Source organism: Aquarana catesbeiana, linkage group LG03, assembly GCF_042186555.1.
Source record: "Aquarana catesbeiana isolate 2022-GZ linkage group LG03, ASM4218655v1, whole genome shotgun sequence".
Lineage (NCBI taxonomy): Eukaryota > Metazoa > Chordata > Amphibia > Anura > Ranidae > Aquarana > Aquarana catesbeiana.
The window spans coordinates 545,985,416-546,005,627 of record NC_133326.1 but is presented as its reverse complement, the minus strand read 5'-3'; the positions used below and the strand labels follow the sequence as shown (position 1 = coordinate 546,005,627).

The following is a 20,212-nucleotide window of genomic DNA, read 5'->3' as shown; positions in this document are numbered from 1 at the left end:
CTGCAATTTACAGCTGCAAGTAATTTTGGGGATGTCTCTACCAGCTTTGCACATCTAGAGAGTGAGGTTTTTGCCCATTCTTTGCAAAAGAGCTCAAGCTCTGTCAGATTGGATGGAGAGCTTCTGTGAACAGCAATCTTCATTGCTGTTCACAGAATCTGTCTTGCCACAGATTCTCAATTGGATTTAGGTCTGGCCTTTGGGCCATTCTAACACATGGATATGCTTTGATCTAAACCATTCCATTGTAGCTCTGGCTGTATATTTAGGGTCGTTCTCCTGCTGGAAGATGAACCTCCGCCCCAGTCTCAAGTCTTTTTGCAGACTCCAATAGGTTTTCTTCTAAGATTGCCCTGTATTTGGCTCCATCCATCTTCCCATCAACTCTGATCAGCTTCCCTGTCCCTCCTGAAGAAAAGCATCCCCGCAACATGATGCTGCCACCACCATGTTTTATGGTGGGGATGGTGTGTTCAGGGTGATGTGCAGTGTTAGTGTTAGTTTTCCACGACACATAGCGTTTTGCTTTTAAGGCAGAAAGCTAAAATTTTAGTCTCATCTGACCAGAGCACCTTCTTCCACATGTTTGCTGTGTTCTTCACGTGGCTTCTCGCAAACTGGACTTCTTATGGCTTTCTTTCAACAATGGCTTTCTTCTTGCCACTCTTCCATATAGGCCAGATTTGTGGAGTGCATAACTAACAGTTGTCCTGTGGACAGATTCTCCCACATGAGCTGTGGATCTCTGCAGCTCCTCCAGAGTTACCATGGGCCTCTTGGCTTCTTCTCTAATTAATACTCTCCTTGCCCGGCTTGTCAGTTTAGGTGGACAGCCATGTCTTGGTAGTTTGCAGTTGTGCCAAACTCTATCCATTTTCAGGTGATGGATTAAACAGTGCTCCGTGAGATGTTAAAAAGCTTGGGATCTTTTTCTGTAACCTAACCCTGCTTTAAACTTCTCCACAACTTTAGCCCTGACCTGTCTGGTGTGTTCCTTGGCCTTCATGATGCTGTTTGTTCTCTAACAAACCTCCTGAGGGCTTCACTGAACAGCTGTATTTATACTGAGATTAAATTACTCACAGGTGGACTCTATTTACTAATTAGGTGACTTCTGAAGGCAATTGGTTCCACTAGATGTTAGGGGTATCAGAGTAAAGGGGACTGAATACAAATGCACATCACACTTTGTTCACATTTTAGTTGTAAAAAATTTGGAAAAACATTTGTCATTTTCCTTCCACTTTGTGTTGGTCTATCACATAAAATCCCAGTAAAATACCATTTTATATTTTGGTTGTAACATGACAAAATGTGGAAAACTTCCAGGGGTATAAATACTTTTTCAAGGCACTGTATAGTGGAGTTCTCACATTTGAGTGCAAAAGAAAATATGTAGGTGCACCGGCAGGGCAACCAAGAAGAGGAGGATCGGGGCTGCTCTGTGCAAATCCACTGCACAGAGCAGGTAAGTATGGCATGTTTTATTTTTTTAATTTCTGACTTTAATATCACCTTTTAAATTGCAATTTCCGCCTGAGGCTATGCTTTCAGTATTTAGGAATCATGGGAAATGTTCGCAAAAATGTTAGAAAATGACATGAGTCATCATAGTTGCATTATTGGTGGCTCTCTGACGTTCCAGGTACAGTGGAACCTCGGATTGCGAGTAACTCGGTTAACTCGCATTTCGCAATATGAGCAGGTATTTTTAAAAAATCCTGACTCAGTTTAAGAGTGTCTCGCAAAACAAGCAGGATTCAAGCCTCTGCGGTGTGCAGTACCGCATTTGGCCAGCGGTGCGGGGTGCCGGTGACACTCAGAGCTGCTCGGAAATACTCCGTTCCAGAGTGTTTCCGATTTGCATCCACGCGGTCTCCGTCTATTTCAGAGTGTCTCCGACGACCCCCCCCCCCCCCCACACACACACACACACCTCTGGCCACATACGGTATTGCATGCAATAGAAGTCAATGTCAAACAAATTATCTTTGTTTCTATTGACTTTTATGGGGAAACTCGCTTTGATAATGCGAGTGCTTTGGATTACAAGCATTCTCCTGGAACGGATTATGCTCGTAATCCAAGGTTCCACTGTACTAATTTATTGAAGGTATTATGGTTGTCCCGATACCACTTTTTTAGGACCGAGTACAAGTACCGATACTTTTTTTCAAGTACTCGCCGATACCGATTACCGATACTTTTTTTTTAATGTCACGTGACAGTTTTTTTTTTTTTGCTATTTTTTTTTTTGGGGGGGGGGGGGGGTGAACGTTGTATGTGTGTGTGTGTTTGTTTTTTTTTTGTTTTTATTTTTTTTTTTACAATTTTTATTTTTTACAATAATATTTTTTTATTCTTTATTGTTTTTTTTTTGTTTTTGTTTTTTTTATCAGCCCTTTTGGGGGACTTTGGTGAGATATCAGGGGTCTTAACAGACCTCTGATATCTCCCCCTTGAGACAGAGAAAGAGACCGAGGATAGAGATTCTCCAGTCCCTTTCTCGGCAGCCTCAGCTGCACTGAGAATGAATGGAGAGAAGATAGCGGCTTCTCTCCATTCATAAACTGACACATCGTAATCACAGGAGATTACAATGTATCAGTTATGTGAATGGACAGAGTCAGCTGACTCTATCCATACACAAAGGAAGGAGGAGGGGGAGAACGGAGGGGACAGATAAGGAGAGAGGAACGGAGGGGGAGAATGGAGGGGACAGATAAGGAGAGAGGAACGGAGGGGGAGAACGGAGGGGGACAGATAAGGAGAGAGGAATGCAGGGGACAGCGGAGAGGCACAGAGGAACGGAGGGGGCATGGAGGAGGATGCAGTGACATACAGCGGTGACCGATCACCGCTGTATGTCACTAAAACTGGTGAAAGCCGCTGGGGGAGAATCTTGTAACTCCCCCACGCGCCGATCACAGCTGTCCTCTAGGTATCGGGGGGGAGCATCGGGAGCATTTGCCTGAGTACAAGTACTTGGGCAAATGCTCGGTATCGGTGCCGATACCGATACTAGTATCGGTATCGGGACAACCCTAGAAGGTATCTTTTCTGCAGCTAGTAAATATTTATGAGATCGATTTCTGTGTAGACAGAACAATAGTAGATGAGGAAAGTGGGATCCTGGGGTTACACTTGAAAATGAAAATTGCCAGTACACAGGTTGATTTTGAATTTTTCCTGGAGTGTACTCTAATCTCACTAATCTTAAAACACAGATTTCCATACGAACTGATCTTCTATTGCTCCATTTTCCTTTTCAGGTACATGTATTTCACCAACTTACTGGAGCGTTCAGCCAAAATAGAGAGAGCTGCTCTTGATGGGACAGAACGAGAAATTCTCTTCTTCACGGGCCTAAGTAAACCCATCGCCCTGGCACTAGATAACAAGTTAGGAAAACTGTTCTGGGCTGATTCAGACTTGAGACGGATAGAGAGTAGCGATCTGTCTGGTAAGAAATGTGCTGACCTAAACTAAAATTGTAAATATTAAACATTTTGTATATCTGGAAATCAAATACTGTGGGCAGATTGGCTGTGTTTGCCTAAATTTCACCCTATCCCCAATGCTGCCATCAGAAATTCCAGTAAAAAACAGCTTGGCATCATTTACACACTCCCAGCCAGAAGGAGCTTAGTTTTTTTTTTTTTGTTTTTTAGTTTTTCAAAAATTCATATTGTATTTTTTATTTTATGTACAGTACAGGACACTGGCTTATCTAAATCTTGACCAAGGGTTATGTGCTGCCACATTCAGGTGAGGACATTGGCATACAAATGTATTAGGACATCCCATATAACCCCTCTGCTCCCAGCAATCAATCTCCATTTTTTAACCAGTCTACTTAACCTCTACCAAGAGCAGGTTGCTGACTTATATTTCTGACATTACTGGAAGATTGAAGACTTAATTTGATAACGCAGGACCGACCTGAAATGTTGTCTCTCCACCCCAGACTCTGCATGTGGTGTCTACCCTCAGTACAACAGTATCTTGCTGTGCAATTAGCTGCAGAGTCCTCTACAGGTCCAGGGCAGTGGAAATTTGATTCCCATTAGTTCCAATCCCTAGACCCTCTTGGTGGATGAGGGCATATCCTTGTAAGGTGAGGAATTCCTCCTTGTTGTCTAACCCCTGGTAAGGTGCCTGTTCTCTGCTGTGTGTTCCACTGGCCCCCTTCCCCCACACCTAGTCCCCAATATAGAGTGGGCAGTGAGAGAACCTTTGGCCTTGAGTATGTTAGCAGTGTGTCACAACACTTGACATATTTTGCAATACTATGGCCTAGCATGCGACAACTTTAAACTGTCCATTGTGACCATAGCATACTTTTCATATACCTGGGTGATTATGCCACATATCCTGTGACTCATTTGAGCACACAGTGGTCCATTCTGTGTGCAAAGCACCTCCCTCTGGCTTCAGACACCATTGAGCCCATTGCTTCACTGAAAACAGGTACACCAAAGCTCCTGCTGCTACTTTGATCCTGTTTGTGGCTCGGGTCACCGCATCAGCCTTCATTGGGTTATTCAGCAGCCTCAATTGTGGGACAAAGAACAGCTGCCCTCCTTCTGCTCGACGGCAAGTTTTTGCACTGACTAAGGTTATGAGTACCCCACAGGGGATCCCCTCGCCTTCATAGCGATCTTCAGATGTGGGGGCTGGCCAACACACACTGCACAGGATCATGAGGCTGTTACCCCTCAAAACTGTGCACCTGGGTCCTTTTGACTTTAATTTCCACATGTGTCTCCCCTTATTTCCTTGTGTACACCCATTTCTCCTTTTTAACTAAAAGACAAATTTACAGCCTCTGTGGCAGACCTCATTGTGGCAGTGTTGCTTCCTGATAAAGATGAGAAGGGGTAGGAAGAGGAGGATTTAGAATCCAGATGACAAGCGGTCATCCCAATCTCTCTCTCAGACTGAGGGAAACCAATATTGTTTTGGTGGACATTGTGCACTGATGCTTCAAGCTAGAACCATCGCCGACTGCTGGGCCTAATGTATCCAGTATAGGGATCCCTTCCCAAAATTAAGAAACCAGCGGGTTTTTTCTGATTCACACACTCGTATACAATGTGGAGATTTTACACAGCGGGGGTCTTCCAAAAAAGTTGATTGTGGTGGATCTGACTATTTCTTGCCTCAACAAATAACGGTTCACATTGATGTCCCAGTCTTCAAAGATTCTCTTTTAAAATGTTGCTCTTTCAAGTGCAGCTATGCAAGCATTGGTGTTGTCTATATGGCCGTTTACCAAACTCTGCAAGTGCAGGAGGTGCAACCCCTAAATCTATTTTGACAGATCCCATAGTACTCCAAAAATTGGAGCGCTTCCCTTGTGCTACTATGTAGACTGTTTAGAGACCTCCTTGCTCCAAAATTCTTTTCAGGCACTCATGTCATATGCGCAGGATGCGCATTGTCCTTGAGCACAGGTTTGTAAGCAATGTCTAGAAATGTTTCCATTTGACAGAAAACGACTAATTGAGTCATTGGACACCTTTAATGTAGGAAGTGGAAAAAGTATTGCCTGCTGAGAAGAAAGTGGAGGTGCTCACAGCAATGTCTACTGTTTCCAGGTTCAGGATGCTTTTATTTGGCAAAGCAGCAACAACCCCCCCCCCCAATCAATTTCTTTGCAAGTCATAGACGTCCAAGCCAACCAAGTCTGCTATCGATTCCCCCCTCGCAATGAAGGGGCATTCCTACTTGTGCAAGTGGGGAGAGGAGTGGATTCCAGATGGAATCGGCCTGATCTGTCATTGCTTTGCGCTGCAACGAGGAGAATTTATTTGCATCCATAGACATAAAGAATATTTATCTGCATGACCTCCGAGGGCTTGGACAACTTCTCTCCCTGTTGTGGCTCACTCAACTTGTTCAGTGGCTGCCTCTTGGGCTTCTCAGCACCAGGCGTTTGTTTCTCAGATTTGCAAGTCTGTAACCTGGTCCTCTATTTACACGTTTTTGAAGTTTTATCAGGTGGATGTTCAGGCCTCAGCTGATGCCAGCTTCAGCCAGACGGTGCTGTAATCCACTCCCTGAGTTGGGAATCTGCTTCCCTTGTTTGGACATGCTGATGCTGGCTTTGTTTGTTGCCCACCTTTCATTCATTTTGCTTGGGGATATCCTAGTGTCAAGTTTTAAATGAGCCTGTGTCCTGTACTGTACAATTTAATCATTTTTGCCTTTGTGCATGAAATCATTTTCTTGGAGTACAGTGCACAGACTAACCTCCCCTTTGTCATGCTGTCTTTATCTGATTGCTTTCAAAAATATTGAGGATTCCTTGGAGCATGACAAGTGATGGGTTGTCCTAACAACTTTGCCAGTGTGCTAATCTGAAAATCTGTTGACCATATATATATTTGGTCAACATTTAAAGCAGGCTGTCTCCTGTACTGCACTTTTTCCTGTAAGAAAATGATTTTACAGGTAAGTCAACCCCCTCCCATAATTTTCCTATGAGCCTATCCCCACCCCTTTCCCTTGGTTTTAAAGCAGAATTGATGTTTTATGACATAGCTAAATAATGTATGTAAATGGCTTTTGCTTACCAGTTTGTAATCATATTTATCACTTACCTTCAGGGGGAAACCGCGTTGTCCTTGAGGACTCCAATGTGCTGCAGCCGGTAGGACTTACTGTCTTTGGCAATCACCTGTATTGGATCGACAGACAGCAGCAGATGATTGAGCGCATTGAAAAAACAGGACGTGAAGGGCGCACCAAAATCCAGGCCCGTATTCAGTTCCTGACTGACATCCACGCAGTAACTGAGCTCAGCATGCAGGAGTACAGTGAGTGTCCACATAGTATCTGTGCTGCCCTATACTCTGCCATGGCCCCATGGGCTACTACAGCTCTGCAAGGGGGAATTCATTTTATATTGAATAGTGTCATTAATTTTGTCACGCCCCAGCATTGAGTATAAAATATTTCCTGTAGGTTTAGCAGAGGGTCAGCCAAGATGTTATCCCCTACACACCAGCAGCAAATCAGTATTCCTGGTGGTTGGAGGTGGAAGACATTTGAGTCTTGGGATATCAATAATACATGATTTAACTATGCAGAATTACTTATTCACCTGTAAAACCCAACTCCAAACAAATTTGCTGTTTTTAAATATTGAGTAGAGAGCATTAAACATTTGTCGGGCCTAGCTGGATCTCTGTGACCCAGTTAGGGAGGTTTTCCGACAGTTCTTTCCCTGTGATGCTTACACAAGAATTTGAGGGTTCTAGTGTCACCAGGACCAAAATGCACAGAGAAGAAAATTGTCAGAGTATCTAATCCTTCCTAATTCAATTAAAGTAGAAGTAAAGGCAATTTTTTTTTTTTCATTTTGGCCAAAGTAAGGGAGGGTTATAACCCCTGTCAATTTTTGTTTTTACCATTGTGTCCAATTGGAGAGATTTTCTTTTACTTCCTGTCCTATAGCCAAAACAGAAAGTGAGAGGAAATCCTCCTAAGTGAAGCAATCGGAGGGTGTCATCAGAACTAACAACCCCATTAGAAGGTTTCCCCTCTATTCCCAAAATTTTGGACTTTTTTTTTTTTTTTTTTACTTTCGATGATCACAGTAAACAAGACAAATAGAGGGCGAATCTCCCTAACAGGCACAGACGTCAATAAAAGCTGGGCAGGGGTTCTAATCCCTCTCCACTAGCCAAAACTAAAAATGTTTTTTTTTCCTTTTAGTGACCCTTAAAAACATGTCTTGTAGTCTGGAGAGATTTCCCTTCATATCCTGTGAATCTCCCTAACAGAGGGGCACAGACTGAAAAAACCTGTTCCACACTGTATCACAAATAAAATTTTAGCAGGAGTTGGGCTTTGCAAACCTAACATAATGCAGGATTTGTTTTAATGTATTTTCTTCTGTTTTACAGAGGAGCATCCATGCTCTCAGGATAATGGTGGCTGCTCCCACATTTGTATTGTAAAGGGAGATGGAACAACTCGCTGCTCCTGCCCCATGCACCTGGTGCTTCTCCAGGATGAGCTGTCCTGTGGAGGTAGGAAACTGCTTCCCATCATGGGGATATCTGCTGTTCTGTAAGAATTGGAAGGTTTATTGTGAATACGGAATATGTAGCACAGCTGCACTTTGGATTGTGCTCGCTGCTTGATCATAAAGACATTTACCCAGGGGTTTATGCATGCTTAAAGCTGAACTCCAGCCTTCCCTTTTAGTCTTTCACAGTTGTACAGGCGTCTCTCCTATATTGAAAATTCTTACTTTGATTTCACTACACAACGTGAACGTCTCACTTTATATTTTATGGATGTTAAATTGATTTCTTCATAAAAGGATTGTATTTTTACTAATGGTTGAACTGCTGTATGAAAAATATATTTCTTTAAAAAGGTTAGTGGAAGGTGCTAATATATATATATATATATATATATATATATATATATATATATATATATATATATATATAACAATAATATATATAGTGTGAGAATGAGCTTTGCGAGTTGCAAAGGGTGTTAACAGATGTAATGTTAGTGTACATAAATAAATAGATTTAACACTAGAATTGAGAATCCTGCCCCCAAAAAAAGCATACTAACACAGCCTTTCTCAACCGTCTTATCACGAAGGAACCCTTAAAGTTACTCTGCATTCTTAAGGAACCCTTGCTAATAAAATATTTCCAGTAATAATGAAATTGTGAGCTACATATTGATTACAAAAATAGTCAAAAATACAGAAAGTGAAAATTGCAATGTTCCCTCACATTGGTGGCCAGTGAAGTACACCCTTTCCAGTAGTCCGTGAAGAAGGGCCCCTTATTTCTATAGTCATTGGGAGAAGGACCATTTCACACTGGTGCTCAAGGAGAGGAATTCCCTTTAGCTTAACCACTTCAGCCCTGGAAGGATTTGCCCCCTTTAATGACCAGGCCATTTTCTGCGATACAGCACTGCGTTACTTTAGCTGACAATTGCGCTGTCCTGCGACGCTGTTCCCAAATAAAATTGATGCCCTTTTTTTTCCACAAATAGAGCTTTCTTTTGGTGGTATTTGATCACCTGCGATTTTTATTTTTTGTGCTATAAACAAAAAAAAGACTGACAATTTTGAAAAAAAAAAACTATTTTTTATGTTCTGCTATAGAACACACCCAATAAAATATTAAAAATTCAAATTTTTTCAACAATTTAGGCCAATTTGTATTCTGCTACATATTTTTGGTAAAAAAAAAAAAATTCCCAAAAAGCGTTTGGTTTGTGCAAAAGTTATAGCGTCTACAAAATGGGGGATAGATTTATGGCATTTTTTAACTAATAATGGCGGTGATCAGCTATTTTTAGCAGGACTGCAAGATTGTCCTGGACAGATCGGACAGCTAACTAACAACATTGTGTGACACTTTTTGGGAACCAGTGATATTATTACAGTGATCAGTGCTAAAAATATGCACGGACATTGTACTAATGCACTGGCAGGGAAGGGGTTAACATGAGCGATCAAGGGGTTAACTCTGTTCCCTCAGTGTGTTTCTAACTGTGGGGGGTATGGGCTGCTTGGGACAACACACACAACAGTCTTCCTGCATAGCAGAAAGGCAGGAGCTCTGCGTGATCCCCTGTCAGTACGGAGATCTGCCTTGTTTACTATGGCAGATCCCAGTTCTGCAACTGCGGGGAACAATCCCGGGCGGTCCGCTGATCGCCGTTTACGAGCCGAAGCACAGCTATGGTAATTCACGCAGCCGAGCCAACCTGCTGCAGTATAACTGCTGGTTGGCAAGCGGTTAAAGTGGAACTTTAGTCACGAAATTAAGTTCTGATAGTTTGCTTCATGCTGACCCTTTTGCAGGTATAGCTATGTAAAACAATAAAAATAAGTGCCTATACTGTTTAAAATCCAGTAATACACTGTCTCACCCTGCTCTGCACATGCTTAGTTGCTCTCCATTTTTAGGCAGTGTGCCAAATTTGTAGAGGCCAATCTGCTGACTGCCTAAAGATTTACTGCTGTTCAGTCGACTCTGGGCTTCAGCAGATTGGCAGCCTCCAGCAAGTAGAAACTGGAGCAATATCTGGAGGCAATTTACAGTGCACACTAAATTTTGTTTCAATAGTTTTTTAGTTTTACAAAAGAGAGTAATACAATTTTTAGTATATGTTTTTACATTGTTGAGGCGGTAAAGAATTTTAAAGGCATACATTAGTATCAAAATCGAGGGATACCAGTATAGTCCTGTATCTCAATCTGGTCACATACTAATTTTGATAGCATAATTCTTGTAGAAAGTATGTTCCTTGCGAAGAGCATTATTTTTAATAAGTTGTTATGGGTAAAGTTCCACTTTAAAAGATCATTGAAGTTAGTGGTTACCTATTGGAGAAGCAGAAATTGCTAATTGTTCAAGCAATACTTTGCAACCTCTGTAAGAACCCTGGTTGAGAGAGGTTGTGCTAAGAGGTGAGCATTTGGCAGTAGTAATTGTGCAGTGTTAATTGGCATTTTCACGTGTCACATTTGACAGTTGCAGTTTGAGAGTCTTGGTTTTAATATTTTGTGTTCTCTTTCAGAACCCCCAACCTGTTCCCCTCAGCAGTTCACCTGCTACACGGGGGAGGTAGACTGTATCCCTGCTGAATGGCGTTGTGATGGTTTCACAGAATGCGTGGATCACAGTGACGAGCAAAACTGTCCTATGTGTTCTGATACTCAGTTCCACTGTGCCAGTGGGCAGTGTATAGATTCCTCACGAAGATGTAATGGCGATGCAAATTGCCAGGACAAGTCTGATGAGAAGAACTGCGATGGTATGTGCCAAGAATACAAGACCATAAAACCCATCAAGCCCAGAATGGTCCTTTTAGTCATTAATACTGTATGATTAGCGCATACAATTTGAGAGCGATTTAGATCTACAGCCGTGGCCAAAGGTTTTGAGAGTGACAAATATTTTCGCAAAGTATGCTGCCTCAGTGTTTTTAGATCTTTCTGTCAGATGTTACAATGGTATACTGAAGTATAATTACAAACATTCTATAAGTGGCAAAAGCTTTTATTGACTATGACATGAAGTTTATGCAGAGACAATATTTGCAGTGTTGACCCTTCTTTTTCAAGACCTCTACAATTCGTCCATGCATGCTGTCAATCAACTTCTGGACCACATCCTGACTGATGGCAGCCCATTCTTGCATAATCAATGCTTGGAGTTTTTCAGAATTTGTGGGGTATTTTTTGTTCACCCGCCTCTTGAGGATTGATTAAAAGTTCTCAATGAGATTAAGGTCTGGGGAGTTTCCTGGCCATGGACCTAAACTTTCGATGTTTTGTTCCCCAAGCCACTTATCACTTTTGATTTTTGGCAAGGTGCTCCATCATGCTGGTAAAGGCATTGTTCCTCTTGGATGGTTGGGAGAAGATGCTCTCGGAGAATGTTTTTGTACCATTCTTTATTCTTGGCTGTGTTTTTGGGCACGATTGTGAGTGAGCCCACTCCCTTGGCTGAGAAACAACACCACACTTGAATGGTCTCTTTATGCTTTACTGTTTACACGTGTCAGGAGTGATGATAGCGCTCACCTTTTCCCCCTCACCTTCCAGGACAGCTACTTGAGAGATGATTGACTCCGCCCTCTACAGGAAACACAAATTGGATACAATTCAAAAGGCCCCTCCCTTTCTTTTGACCCTCAGTTGTTTTGTGTTTCCAGACCCTCCAGGAGAACCGACATGTTTGTTTTCCTAGGTATGGTAACTGTGGTTGGTGGACCCCCCTTCTCTGGTATCATCCAGGACTAGTTGTGACGATGTCCTGGGTGATAGTCTGTAATTTTACCAGAAGGGTTCCCTTTTTTTGGGGGTTTCTGGCCTACCTGGTGGTGTAAGTGGTGGCAACTTCCTTCCATTTTTTTTTTCCCAAGCTCTGGCTGTGTGGATCTGTGTCGTCCTCGTGCTTCACGTGCTTCAAGATGGCGTCGGAGGACTTCCGGTGGCGTGGCAAGATGGCGCCGGAACAGTAAGTCTCATGACGCACTTCTGATCGCCGTTTTTTTTCTTAAGGCGCACTGCGTGGATACACTGAGGACATGCTGCTTGCCGCATTTAGCGATACAGGAGCAGTTTGTCACTACGGCCGATCTCCACTTGCTTCATGGAGCTTGAGGACAGGTCTGAGGATGGAGCGCCCGCTCGGATTGAACCAGCGGCAGCATCCGGGTCCCATACTGCCCCCCCAAGGTAAGCCCTTGTCTGTGGATACTTACTTCTACAGCAGGGGGTTTTTGTATGGAACTTTTTTGTTTATAGTTCTTGTTTTCTGCTTTTTTTTTTTTTCTAGGCCAAACCGGTGAAGAAGAAATGTGGGAACTCTAGGGCCAGGCTTTCTGATAGTTATAAAAGACTATTTTTTGATCATTGCATCCCATCCAAAGCTAGTTCAGAGACTTCCTCTTTTAAGGAGTTAATGTCTTCTGTGAAGGAGGTAGTGGACTCCTTTTTGGTCCCTTAATGACAGGGTAACTGGTCTAGGGCCTTCCTCGGCCAATAGCTCAAGAGCCTTCAGCCTCGGCTAGATCCCTTCCTCTGAGACCATTAGTTCTTGCAATATCGATCTGGAAGAAGGTGAAAATCCAGTTTCTTCATCTGATGAGGAATCTACATCAGAGGAGGATACGGGTAGCTCATCTAAGTATCTTTTTCCAGTTGAAGATATTGACGAACTACTAAAGTCAATATATACCTCGGAGCAGATTGATATGCCACAGCAAGCCCAATCTGTACAGGTTAAAATGTGTAAGGGTCTACAGGGGCAGAAATCGCGAGCCTTTCCAGTACACCAGTCACTTAAAGACATGATTCTTTCTGAGTGGAGAGAACCTAAAAAAAGGCTGTTCCAGTCTAGGGGACACAAAAGGTGGTTTCCTTTTCAGTCTGAGTTTGAGGAGGTTTTTTTAAGTGCCCTAGATTAGATGCCCCTATGTTGCAGGTGTCCAAGAGGTCAGATCTTTCTTTTGAAGATTCTGGGGTCCTCAAGGATCAAATGGCTAGAAAGGCCGACTCATTGCTACGCAAGGCCTGGGATACTTCAGCTTTTTCTTTTAGGTCCAGCTGTAGCATCCACCTGTGTGGCTAGGAATTCAGACGTATGGGTTCAGCGTCTGGTTGATCTTCTTTCATCCGACACCCCCAAAGAAGAGGTTAGGGAATCTCTCCCGCTCATTGCCAAGTCAGTTGCCTTTTTGGCTGATGCAGCAGCAGATTCCATAAAATCTGCAGCAAGGACTTCTGCTCTCATTAATTCAGCTAGGCAAGCTATCTGGCTTAAATTTGCTCCTTCAGCCCCTTCCAAAAATCCCCAGTGACGCCAGGATAGGGGTAGGGGGAAGGTTGTCATTTCATTAAGGAATGGGCAGAGATTTCCAACAATTCCTTTATTCTTCAAACATTGGAAAGGGGTTACAGGTTGGAATTCAAAACCCCCCCCAGAGATTTTTGCTTACCCATCTGCCGAGACCCCAAGAAAGATAAATTTGATTTCTGTGTGGGAAAAATAGTTAATTCTCTTGTTCCGGAAATTCAAAAATTCCGGGGATTTTATTCTCAGGTCTTTCTGGTCAAGAAAGCCTTGGGCGGCTTTCGTATGGTCATCAATTTAAACGTCTTGAACTAATACATAGTCTACAGCCGTTTCTGGATGGAGAACATTTATTCTGTAAAGAATCTGTTGTTGCCAGGGGTCTTCATGATTACCCTGGATCTTCTGGACGCTTATCTTCATGTACCAATCTGCCAGAGTCACCGAAGGTTCCTCAGGTTTGCGGTTCTCATGGAAAACAAGTTAAGTCACTAGCAGTTAAATGCCCTTTCTTTTTGTCTCTCGGCAGCACCCAGAATTTTTACCAAAATCATGGCCGAAGTCATGGCCTTTTTTCGGTTACAAAGTGTGTCGATCGTCTTATATCTAGATGATTTTTTGATCTTTGCTCGAGACAAGGAGTCCCTTGTTCGGGATCTGCAGTTGGTTTTACGGACCTTTCCGAAATTGGGGTGGAAAGTTAACCAGTGAAAGTCTTGTCTGGTGCCCTCCCAGAACATACTTTTCCTAGGTCATCTAATAGACTCTGTTGTCCAAAAGATTTTTCTCTCCGAGGAGAAGATTTTGCAAACTCTTCTCTCCGTGCAGGCCTTCAAGTTGCTCCCTCAGACCTCCCTTTGGCGGATCATGCAGTTGCTAGGGCTGATGACTGCGGCCATTCCAAGGGTGCCTTGGGCCCAATTACACTCCAGACCCCTTCAGGCGTTTCTTTTACTCCATTGGGATCGCAGGAAGAATTCTCTAGATCGGCTGGTACAGCTGTTAAGAGAGGATTTTCCCGATCTCTCCTGGTGGGAGCAGCGAGAACATCTGCAGGGAGGGAAGGATTGGGCACAACATTCCCCGGTTAAAATTACCACAGACACCAGTCTGTGGGGCTGGCGTGCTCACTCACAGGACTGGCAGGCCCAGGGAGCCTGGTTGCCAGAGGAGACAGGCCACTCGCTCCTCAAATTTCAGAGAACTTCTAGCTGTGGGGAAAGCCCTTATGTCTCTGGAAAGGAGGGTCTGTTCAAGAGACCCATTAATTTTCTCAGACAATGCCACAACCGTGGCGTACCTAAATAAGGAAGGGGGTACTCATTCAAAGTCGCTTCTAACGTTAACACAGCAAATTCTGTCCTGGGCGGAGATCAATGTCACTTCAGTCAGGTCAGTCCACATCAGGGGGTCAGAGAATGTGCTGGCGGACTATTTGAGCAGGTTGAGCATCAGTTCCAGTGGTTGGGAACTACATCAAGGCACGTTCGGGAGGTTGTGCTAAGATGGGGTCTTCCCACAGTGGATCTTTTTGCATCCAGTCTCTACAGAAAACTGCCCGTGTTCTTCTCTAGAGAGAGATGGGGTCCTTGGACGGATATGCTCTCCTACCCGTGGGATTTCACTCTGGCCTATGCCTTCCCTCCTTTTCCCCTTTTACCTTTTAGTAGTTCGGAAAATGATTCAGGACCGGGCAGAAGTTGTTCTGATTGCCCCCTGGTGGCCTAGGAGAAGTTTGTTTTCCTCCCTGGCTCCTACCAGTTCGGAAGGATCTGCTCCATCAGGGACTGGTGTTGCATCCAAACCCTCAAACCTTCCATTTGACGGCCTGAAGGCTGAGCGGCACATCCTACAGTTGAGGGGGTGTTCAGAGAGGGTTATTTAAACTATCCTGGACAGCCGTAAGTTAGTCACAAGAAGAATCTATGGGAAAGTTTGGAAAACTTTTATTTCCTGGAAAAGGAAAACCAGTTTAGATTCTTCTTTCACTCCCTGTATATTGGATTTTTTGCAGGGGGGAGTAGAAAAGGGACCCTGTCAGCACCCTTAGATTGCTGCCCTATCTTTGTTTACAGCCAAATCTAGACATGCTCCCAAGGTCATCAAATATATTCCTCCCTGGGATCTGTCGTTAGTGTTAAATGCTCTAACAAGGGCTCCTTTTGAGCCTTTGCATGAGGCTTCCCTGAAATGTATTTCTTTGAAGATTTCCTTCCTTTTAGCTATTACGTCAGGGAGAAGGGTTTCTGATCTAGAGCCTTTCTTGTAAAGACCCCTTCCTGAGGATTTTAGAGGACAGGGTAGGGATTAGGCCTGATCCTTTCTGTTTGCCCAAAGTTTCTTCCAACTTTCATAGGTCCCAGGAGGTAGTCCTTCCTAGTTTCTGCACCTCTCCCAAGATTGCAGAGGAGCAAAGGTTTAGTCTTTTAGATGTGAAGAGATGTCTTCTGCTTTTATCTAGAAAAGTCCAGTGGTTTTAGGAGTTTCTCCCAACTGTTGGTGGTGTTCAGTGGCCCCAAGAAGGGTTCCAAAGCATCAAAAAGTTCTATTGCTAGGTGGATTAGGGGAGCTATTTGTGAGGGATACAAAGCGTCAGGTCGCACCCTCATTCTAGAATTAGGGCTCATTCAACGAGTTCCATGGCCACGTAAGGGCAGAAAGAGCGGGGGCTTCATGGGAAGAAATCTCTAAAGCTGCCATCTGGTCCTCCTCTCATGCATTTGTCAAACATTGTAGAGTACGAATGCTTTAAAGCCAGGACCTCTCCTTTGGTAGGAAAGTGCTTCAGGCTGTTGTCCCTCCCTAAGGTATAGAATCTTGCTTCTCCTCTCAAGTAGCTGTCCTGGAAGGTGAGGGGGAAAACCCCTGTTAAACTTATCGGTATTTCCAGGAACCTTCCAGGACAGCGTCTATATTCCCACCCTATTCTGTTTTTTCACTGGTCGACCTTGTTTACCTGGTGGTGGTGTTTTTTATGAGTTTGTTTTTTTCCCTCTGCCGAGTGCACTTTTGGTGGAGGTTTACTTGATCTTCTAAACAACTGAGGGTCAGAGGAAAGGGAGGGGCCTTTTAAATTGTATCTGATTTGTGTTTCCTGTAGAGGGCGGAGCCAAGCATCTCTCAAGTAGCTGTCCTGGAAGGTTCCTGGAAATACCGTTACTGGTAAGTCTAAGGGGGGTTTTCTTCTCCTGACAAGGTTTTTTCCTAATGCCCCAAGCAATCAGAAAGGGGATTCATCAGAGAAAATGACTTTACCCCGGTACTCAGCAGTCTAATCCCTGTACCTTTTGCAGAATATCAGTCTGTCTCCAATGTTTTTCCTGTGGAGAACTGGCTTCTTTGCTGTCCTTCTTGACACCAGGCCATCCTCCAAGTCTTCTCACTGTGCATGCAGATGCACTCACATCTGCCTGCTGCCATTTCCTAAGCAAGCTCTGCACTGGTGCTGCCCTGTTCCCGCAGCTGAATCAACTGTAGGAGACGGTCCTGACGATTGCTTGACTTTCTTGAGCACCCTGAAGCCCTCTTCACAAATGCAGTGGAAACGTTTTTTATGTGATTAAGTTAATTTTCATGACAAAGAGGGACTATTAATTTAAATTCATCTGATCACTCTTAGGGCTAGTTTACACTTGCTTCAAAACAAGGCTTCAGACACGCTTTGTTAAAGCTCTCAACGCCAGTCAAAGCCCCGTCACTAAATAAAATGGTTAGCTTACAGTCCTGTTTACATCTTGTTTGCTTTGCTTCAAAAATCATCCCGATGTAGCTTTAGTGGTCTTCAAAGCCACCCTAGAGCTCTATGACCAAGCTCGTTTGAAGCACCTGCGGCCTTTGAGAAGCTTTAATTCAGTTTTAGCTTTGCTTTATTTTGAAGAAATTGCAAATCTCAATTCAACACACGCAGGGCATCTGCCAAGCTTCAACAAGGCTTAAAAAGAGCGCCGCCGAAGCCTCATTGAAGCGCCGCCGAAGCCTCATTGAAGCGCCGCCGAAGCCTCATTGAAGCGCCGCCGAAGCCTCAAAAACACATCATAAAAGCTTGTTGAAGCAGTAGGAGCTTTATGTGCCGAAGCAAGTGTAAATGAGCCCTTAACATTCTGGAGTATATGCAAATTGCCATCATAAAAACTCAGGCAGCAGACTTTGTGAAAATTAATATTTTGGTCATTCTCAAAACTTTTGGCTACAGGTGTAGAAGGTGTTTTTTTTTTTTTTTTTTTTTTTTTTTTTACTTTTCTTTTAAGGGATTATTTACACTTGCTTTGTTGATGTGTTTTTGACACTTCAGTGGAGCTTCGGTGATGCCCTTTTGAAGCTTGACAGATGCCCTGTGTGTGTGTGTGTGTGTATATCATACCTGCAATTTCTCCAAAGCAAAGCTAAAGCTGAATTAAAGCCTCTCCAAAAGCCGCAGGTGCTTCAAGTGAGCTTTTGTCATAGAGTTCTATGGAGGCTTTGAAGACGCTTTGAAGCACCACTAAAGCGACATGGGGTATCATTTTTGAAGCAAAGCCGAAGCAAACGCAAGGTGTAAACAGGACTGTAAGCTAACCATTTAATTTAGTGAAATCCGAAGCCTTGCTTTGAAGCAAGTGTAAACTAGCCCTAAAAGAGGCATAGACCATGTCCTACTCCTGGCATACAAAGAAAGCTGCACCCAAAAAATATAATGGTGGCACCCTGAATTCTGAGGTTTTTCCAGCTTTGATAATTAACCATAAAGGTTATGGTGAAAAAGGGTTAAAGGAATCAAAAAAACCCTTCCAACAGATCGGTGCATAGCACAGTAAAGCCTTTTTGGACAGAAGGTATTCATATGTCTCATTCTGACACATATATTTAAAAATTCAGGACAGTATGTGGAACCATGCAAATCCCTTTATACCCCATTAACTAGCACACTGCATTTCCACAACCATCAGCGTATGGTGCAAATGTAGCCTAATATTATAGAGCCATTTATTCCAAACTGCATACAGCTCTTTAAGGCTTTTTGGCCATCAGTGCATTGTATGTAACCAATGACTGGAGTAGGGCTTTGGACCCAATGAGAATGTATAACCATAAGGCTGCAGTGATAAAGAAATCCTAAAGCTCTCCAACCAAATTGGTATAGAAATGTATGTCTGCAGTCATGGCCGAATTGGTATAGAAATGTATGTCTGCAGTCATGGCCGAAATTGTTGGCACCCCAGAAATTTTTCCAGAAAATCAAGTATTTCTCACAGAATAGTATTGCAGTAACACGTTTTGCTATACACATGTTTAGTCCCCTTGTGTGTATTGGAACAAAACAAAAAAGGATGGAAAAAAAGCAAATCGGACATAGTCACACAAAATTCCAAAAATAGGGTGGTCAAAATTCTTGGCGCCCTTTCAAAATTTTGGATAAATAAGATTGTTTCAAGCATGTGATGCTCCTTTAAACTCACCTGGGTCAAATAACAGGTGTGGGCAATATAAAAATCACACCTGAAAGCAGATAAAAATGAGAGAAGTTCACTTAGTCTTTGCATTGTGAGTCTGTGTGTGCCACACTAAGCATGGACAACAGAAAGAGGAGAAGAGAACTGTCTGAGGACTTGAGAACCAAAATTGTGGAAAAATATCAACAATCTCAAGGTTACAAGTCCACTTCCAGAGATCTAGATTTGCCTTTGTCCACATTGCGCAACATTATCAAGAAGTTTGCAACCCATGGCACTGTAGCTAATCTCTCTGGGCATGGACGGAAGAGAAAAATTGATGAAAGGTTGCAACGCAGGATAGTCCGGATGGTGGATAAGCAGCCCCAAACAAGTTCCATAGAAATTCAAGCTGTCCAGCAGGCTCAGGGAGCATCATTGTCAGCGCAAACTATCCGTCGACATTTAAATGAAATGAAACGCTATGGCAGGAGACCCAGGAGGACCCCACTGCTGACACAGACATAAAAAAGCAAGACTACAGTTTGCCAAAATGTACTTGAGTAAACCAAAATCCTTCTGGGAAAACGTCTTGTGGACAGATGAGACCAAGATAGAGCTTTTTGGTAAAGCACATTATTCTACTGTTTACTGAAAACGGAATGAGGCCTACAAAGAAAAGAACACAGTACCTACAGTGAAATATGGTGGAGGTTCAATTATGTTTTGGGGTGGTTTTGCTGCCTCTGGCACTGGGTGCCTTGAATGTGTGCAAGGCATCATGAAATCTGAGGATTACCAAAGGATTTTGGGTCGCACTGTAAAGCCCAGTGTCAGAAAGCTGGGTTTGCGTCCGATATCTTGGGTCTTCCAGCAGGACAATGACCCCAAACATACGTCAAAAAGCACCCAGAAATGGATTGCAACAAAGCGCTGGAGAGTTCTAAAGTGGCCAGCAATGAGTCCAGATCTAAATCCCATTGAACACCTGTGGCGAGATCTTAAAATTGCTGTTGGGAAAAGGCGCCCTTCCAATAAGAGAGACCTGGAGCAGTTTGCAAAGGAAGAGTGGTCCAAAATTCTGGGTGAGAGGTGTAAGAAGCTTATTGATGGTTATAGGAAGCGACTGATTTCAGTTATTTTTTCCAAAAGCTGTGCAACCAAATATTAAGTTAACAGTGCCAAGAATTTTGACCAGCCTATTTTTGGAGTTTTGTGTGACATTATGTCCAATTTGCTTTTTTTTTTTTCCTCCCTTTTTTTGTTTTGTTCCAATACACACAAAGGGAATAAACATGTGTATAGCAAAACATGTGTTACTGCAATACTTTTCTGTGAGAAATACTTGATTTTCTTGAAACATTTCTGGAGTGCCAACAATTTTGGCCATGACTGTATATATTTGTCTACTCAAAAGGTTTTTTCTTCTTTTAGCTTAGATTTTGCCTG

General features: G+C 43.2%; 1 protein-coding gene across 1 annotated transcript in view; it reads left to right on the top strand.

The window, feature by feature from the left end:
• The window catches only part of LRP6 (LDL receptor related protein 6), a 143,936-nt gene that overhangs the window by 102,560 nt on the left and 21,164 nt on the right, over positions 1 to 20,212 (top strand). The window contains exons 15-18 of the mRNA XM_073621513.1: positions 3,273 to 3,463; positions 6,612 to 6,821; positions 7,914 to 8,039; positions 10,573 to 10,809. Coding sequence (XP_073477614.1) covers positions 3,273 to 3,463; positions 6,612 to 6,821; positions 7,914 to 8,039; positions 10,573 to 10,809 — 764 coding nt within the window. The remainder of the gene's footprint in view (positions 1 to 3,272; positions 3,464 to 6,611; positions 6,822 to 7,913; positions 8,040 to 10,572; positions 10,810 to 20,212) is intronic.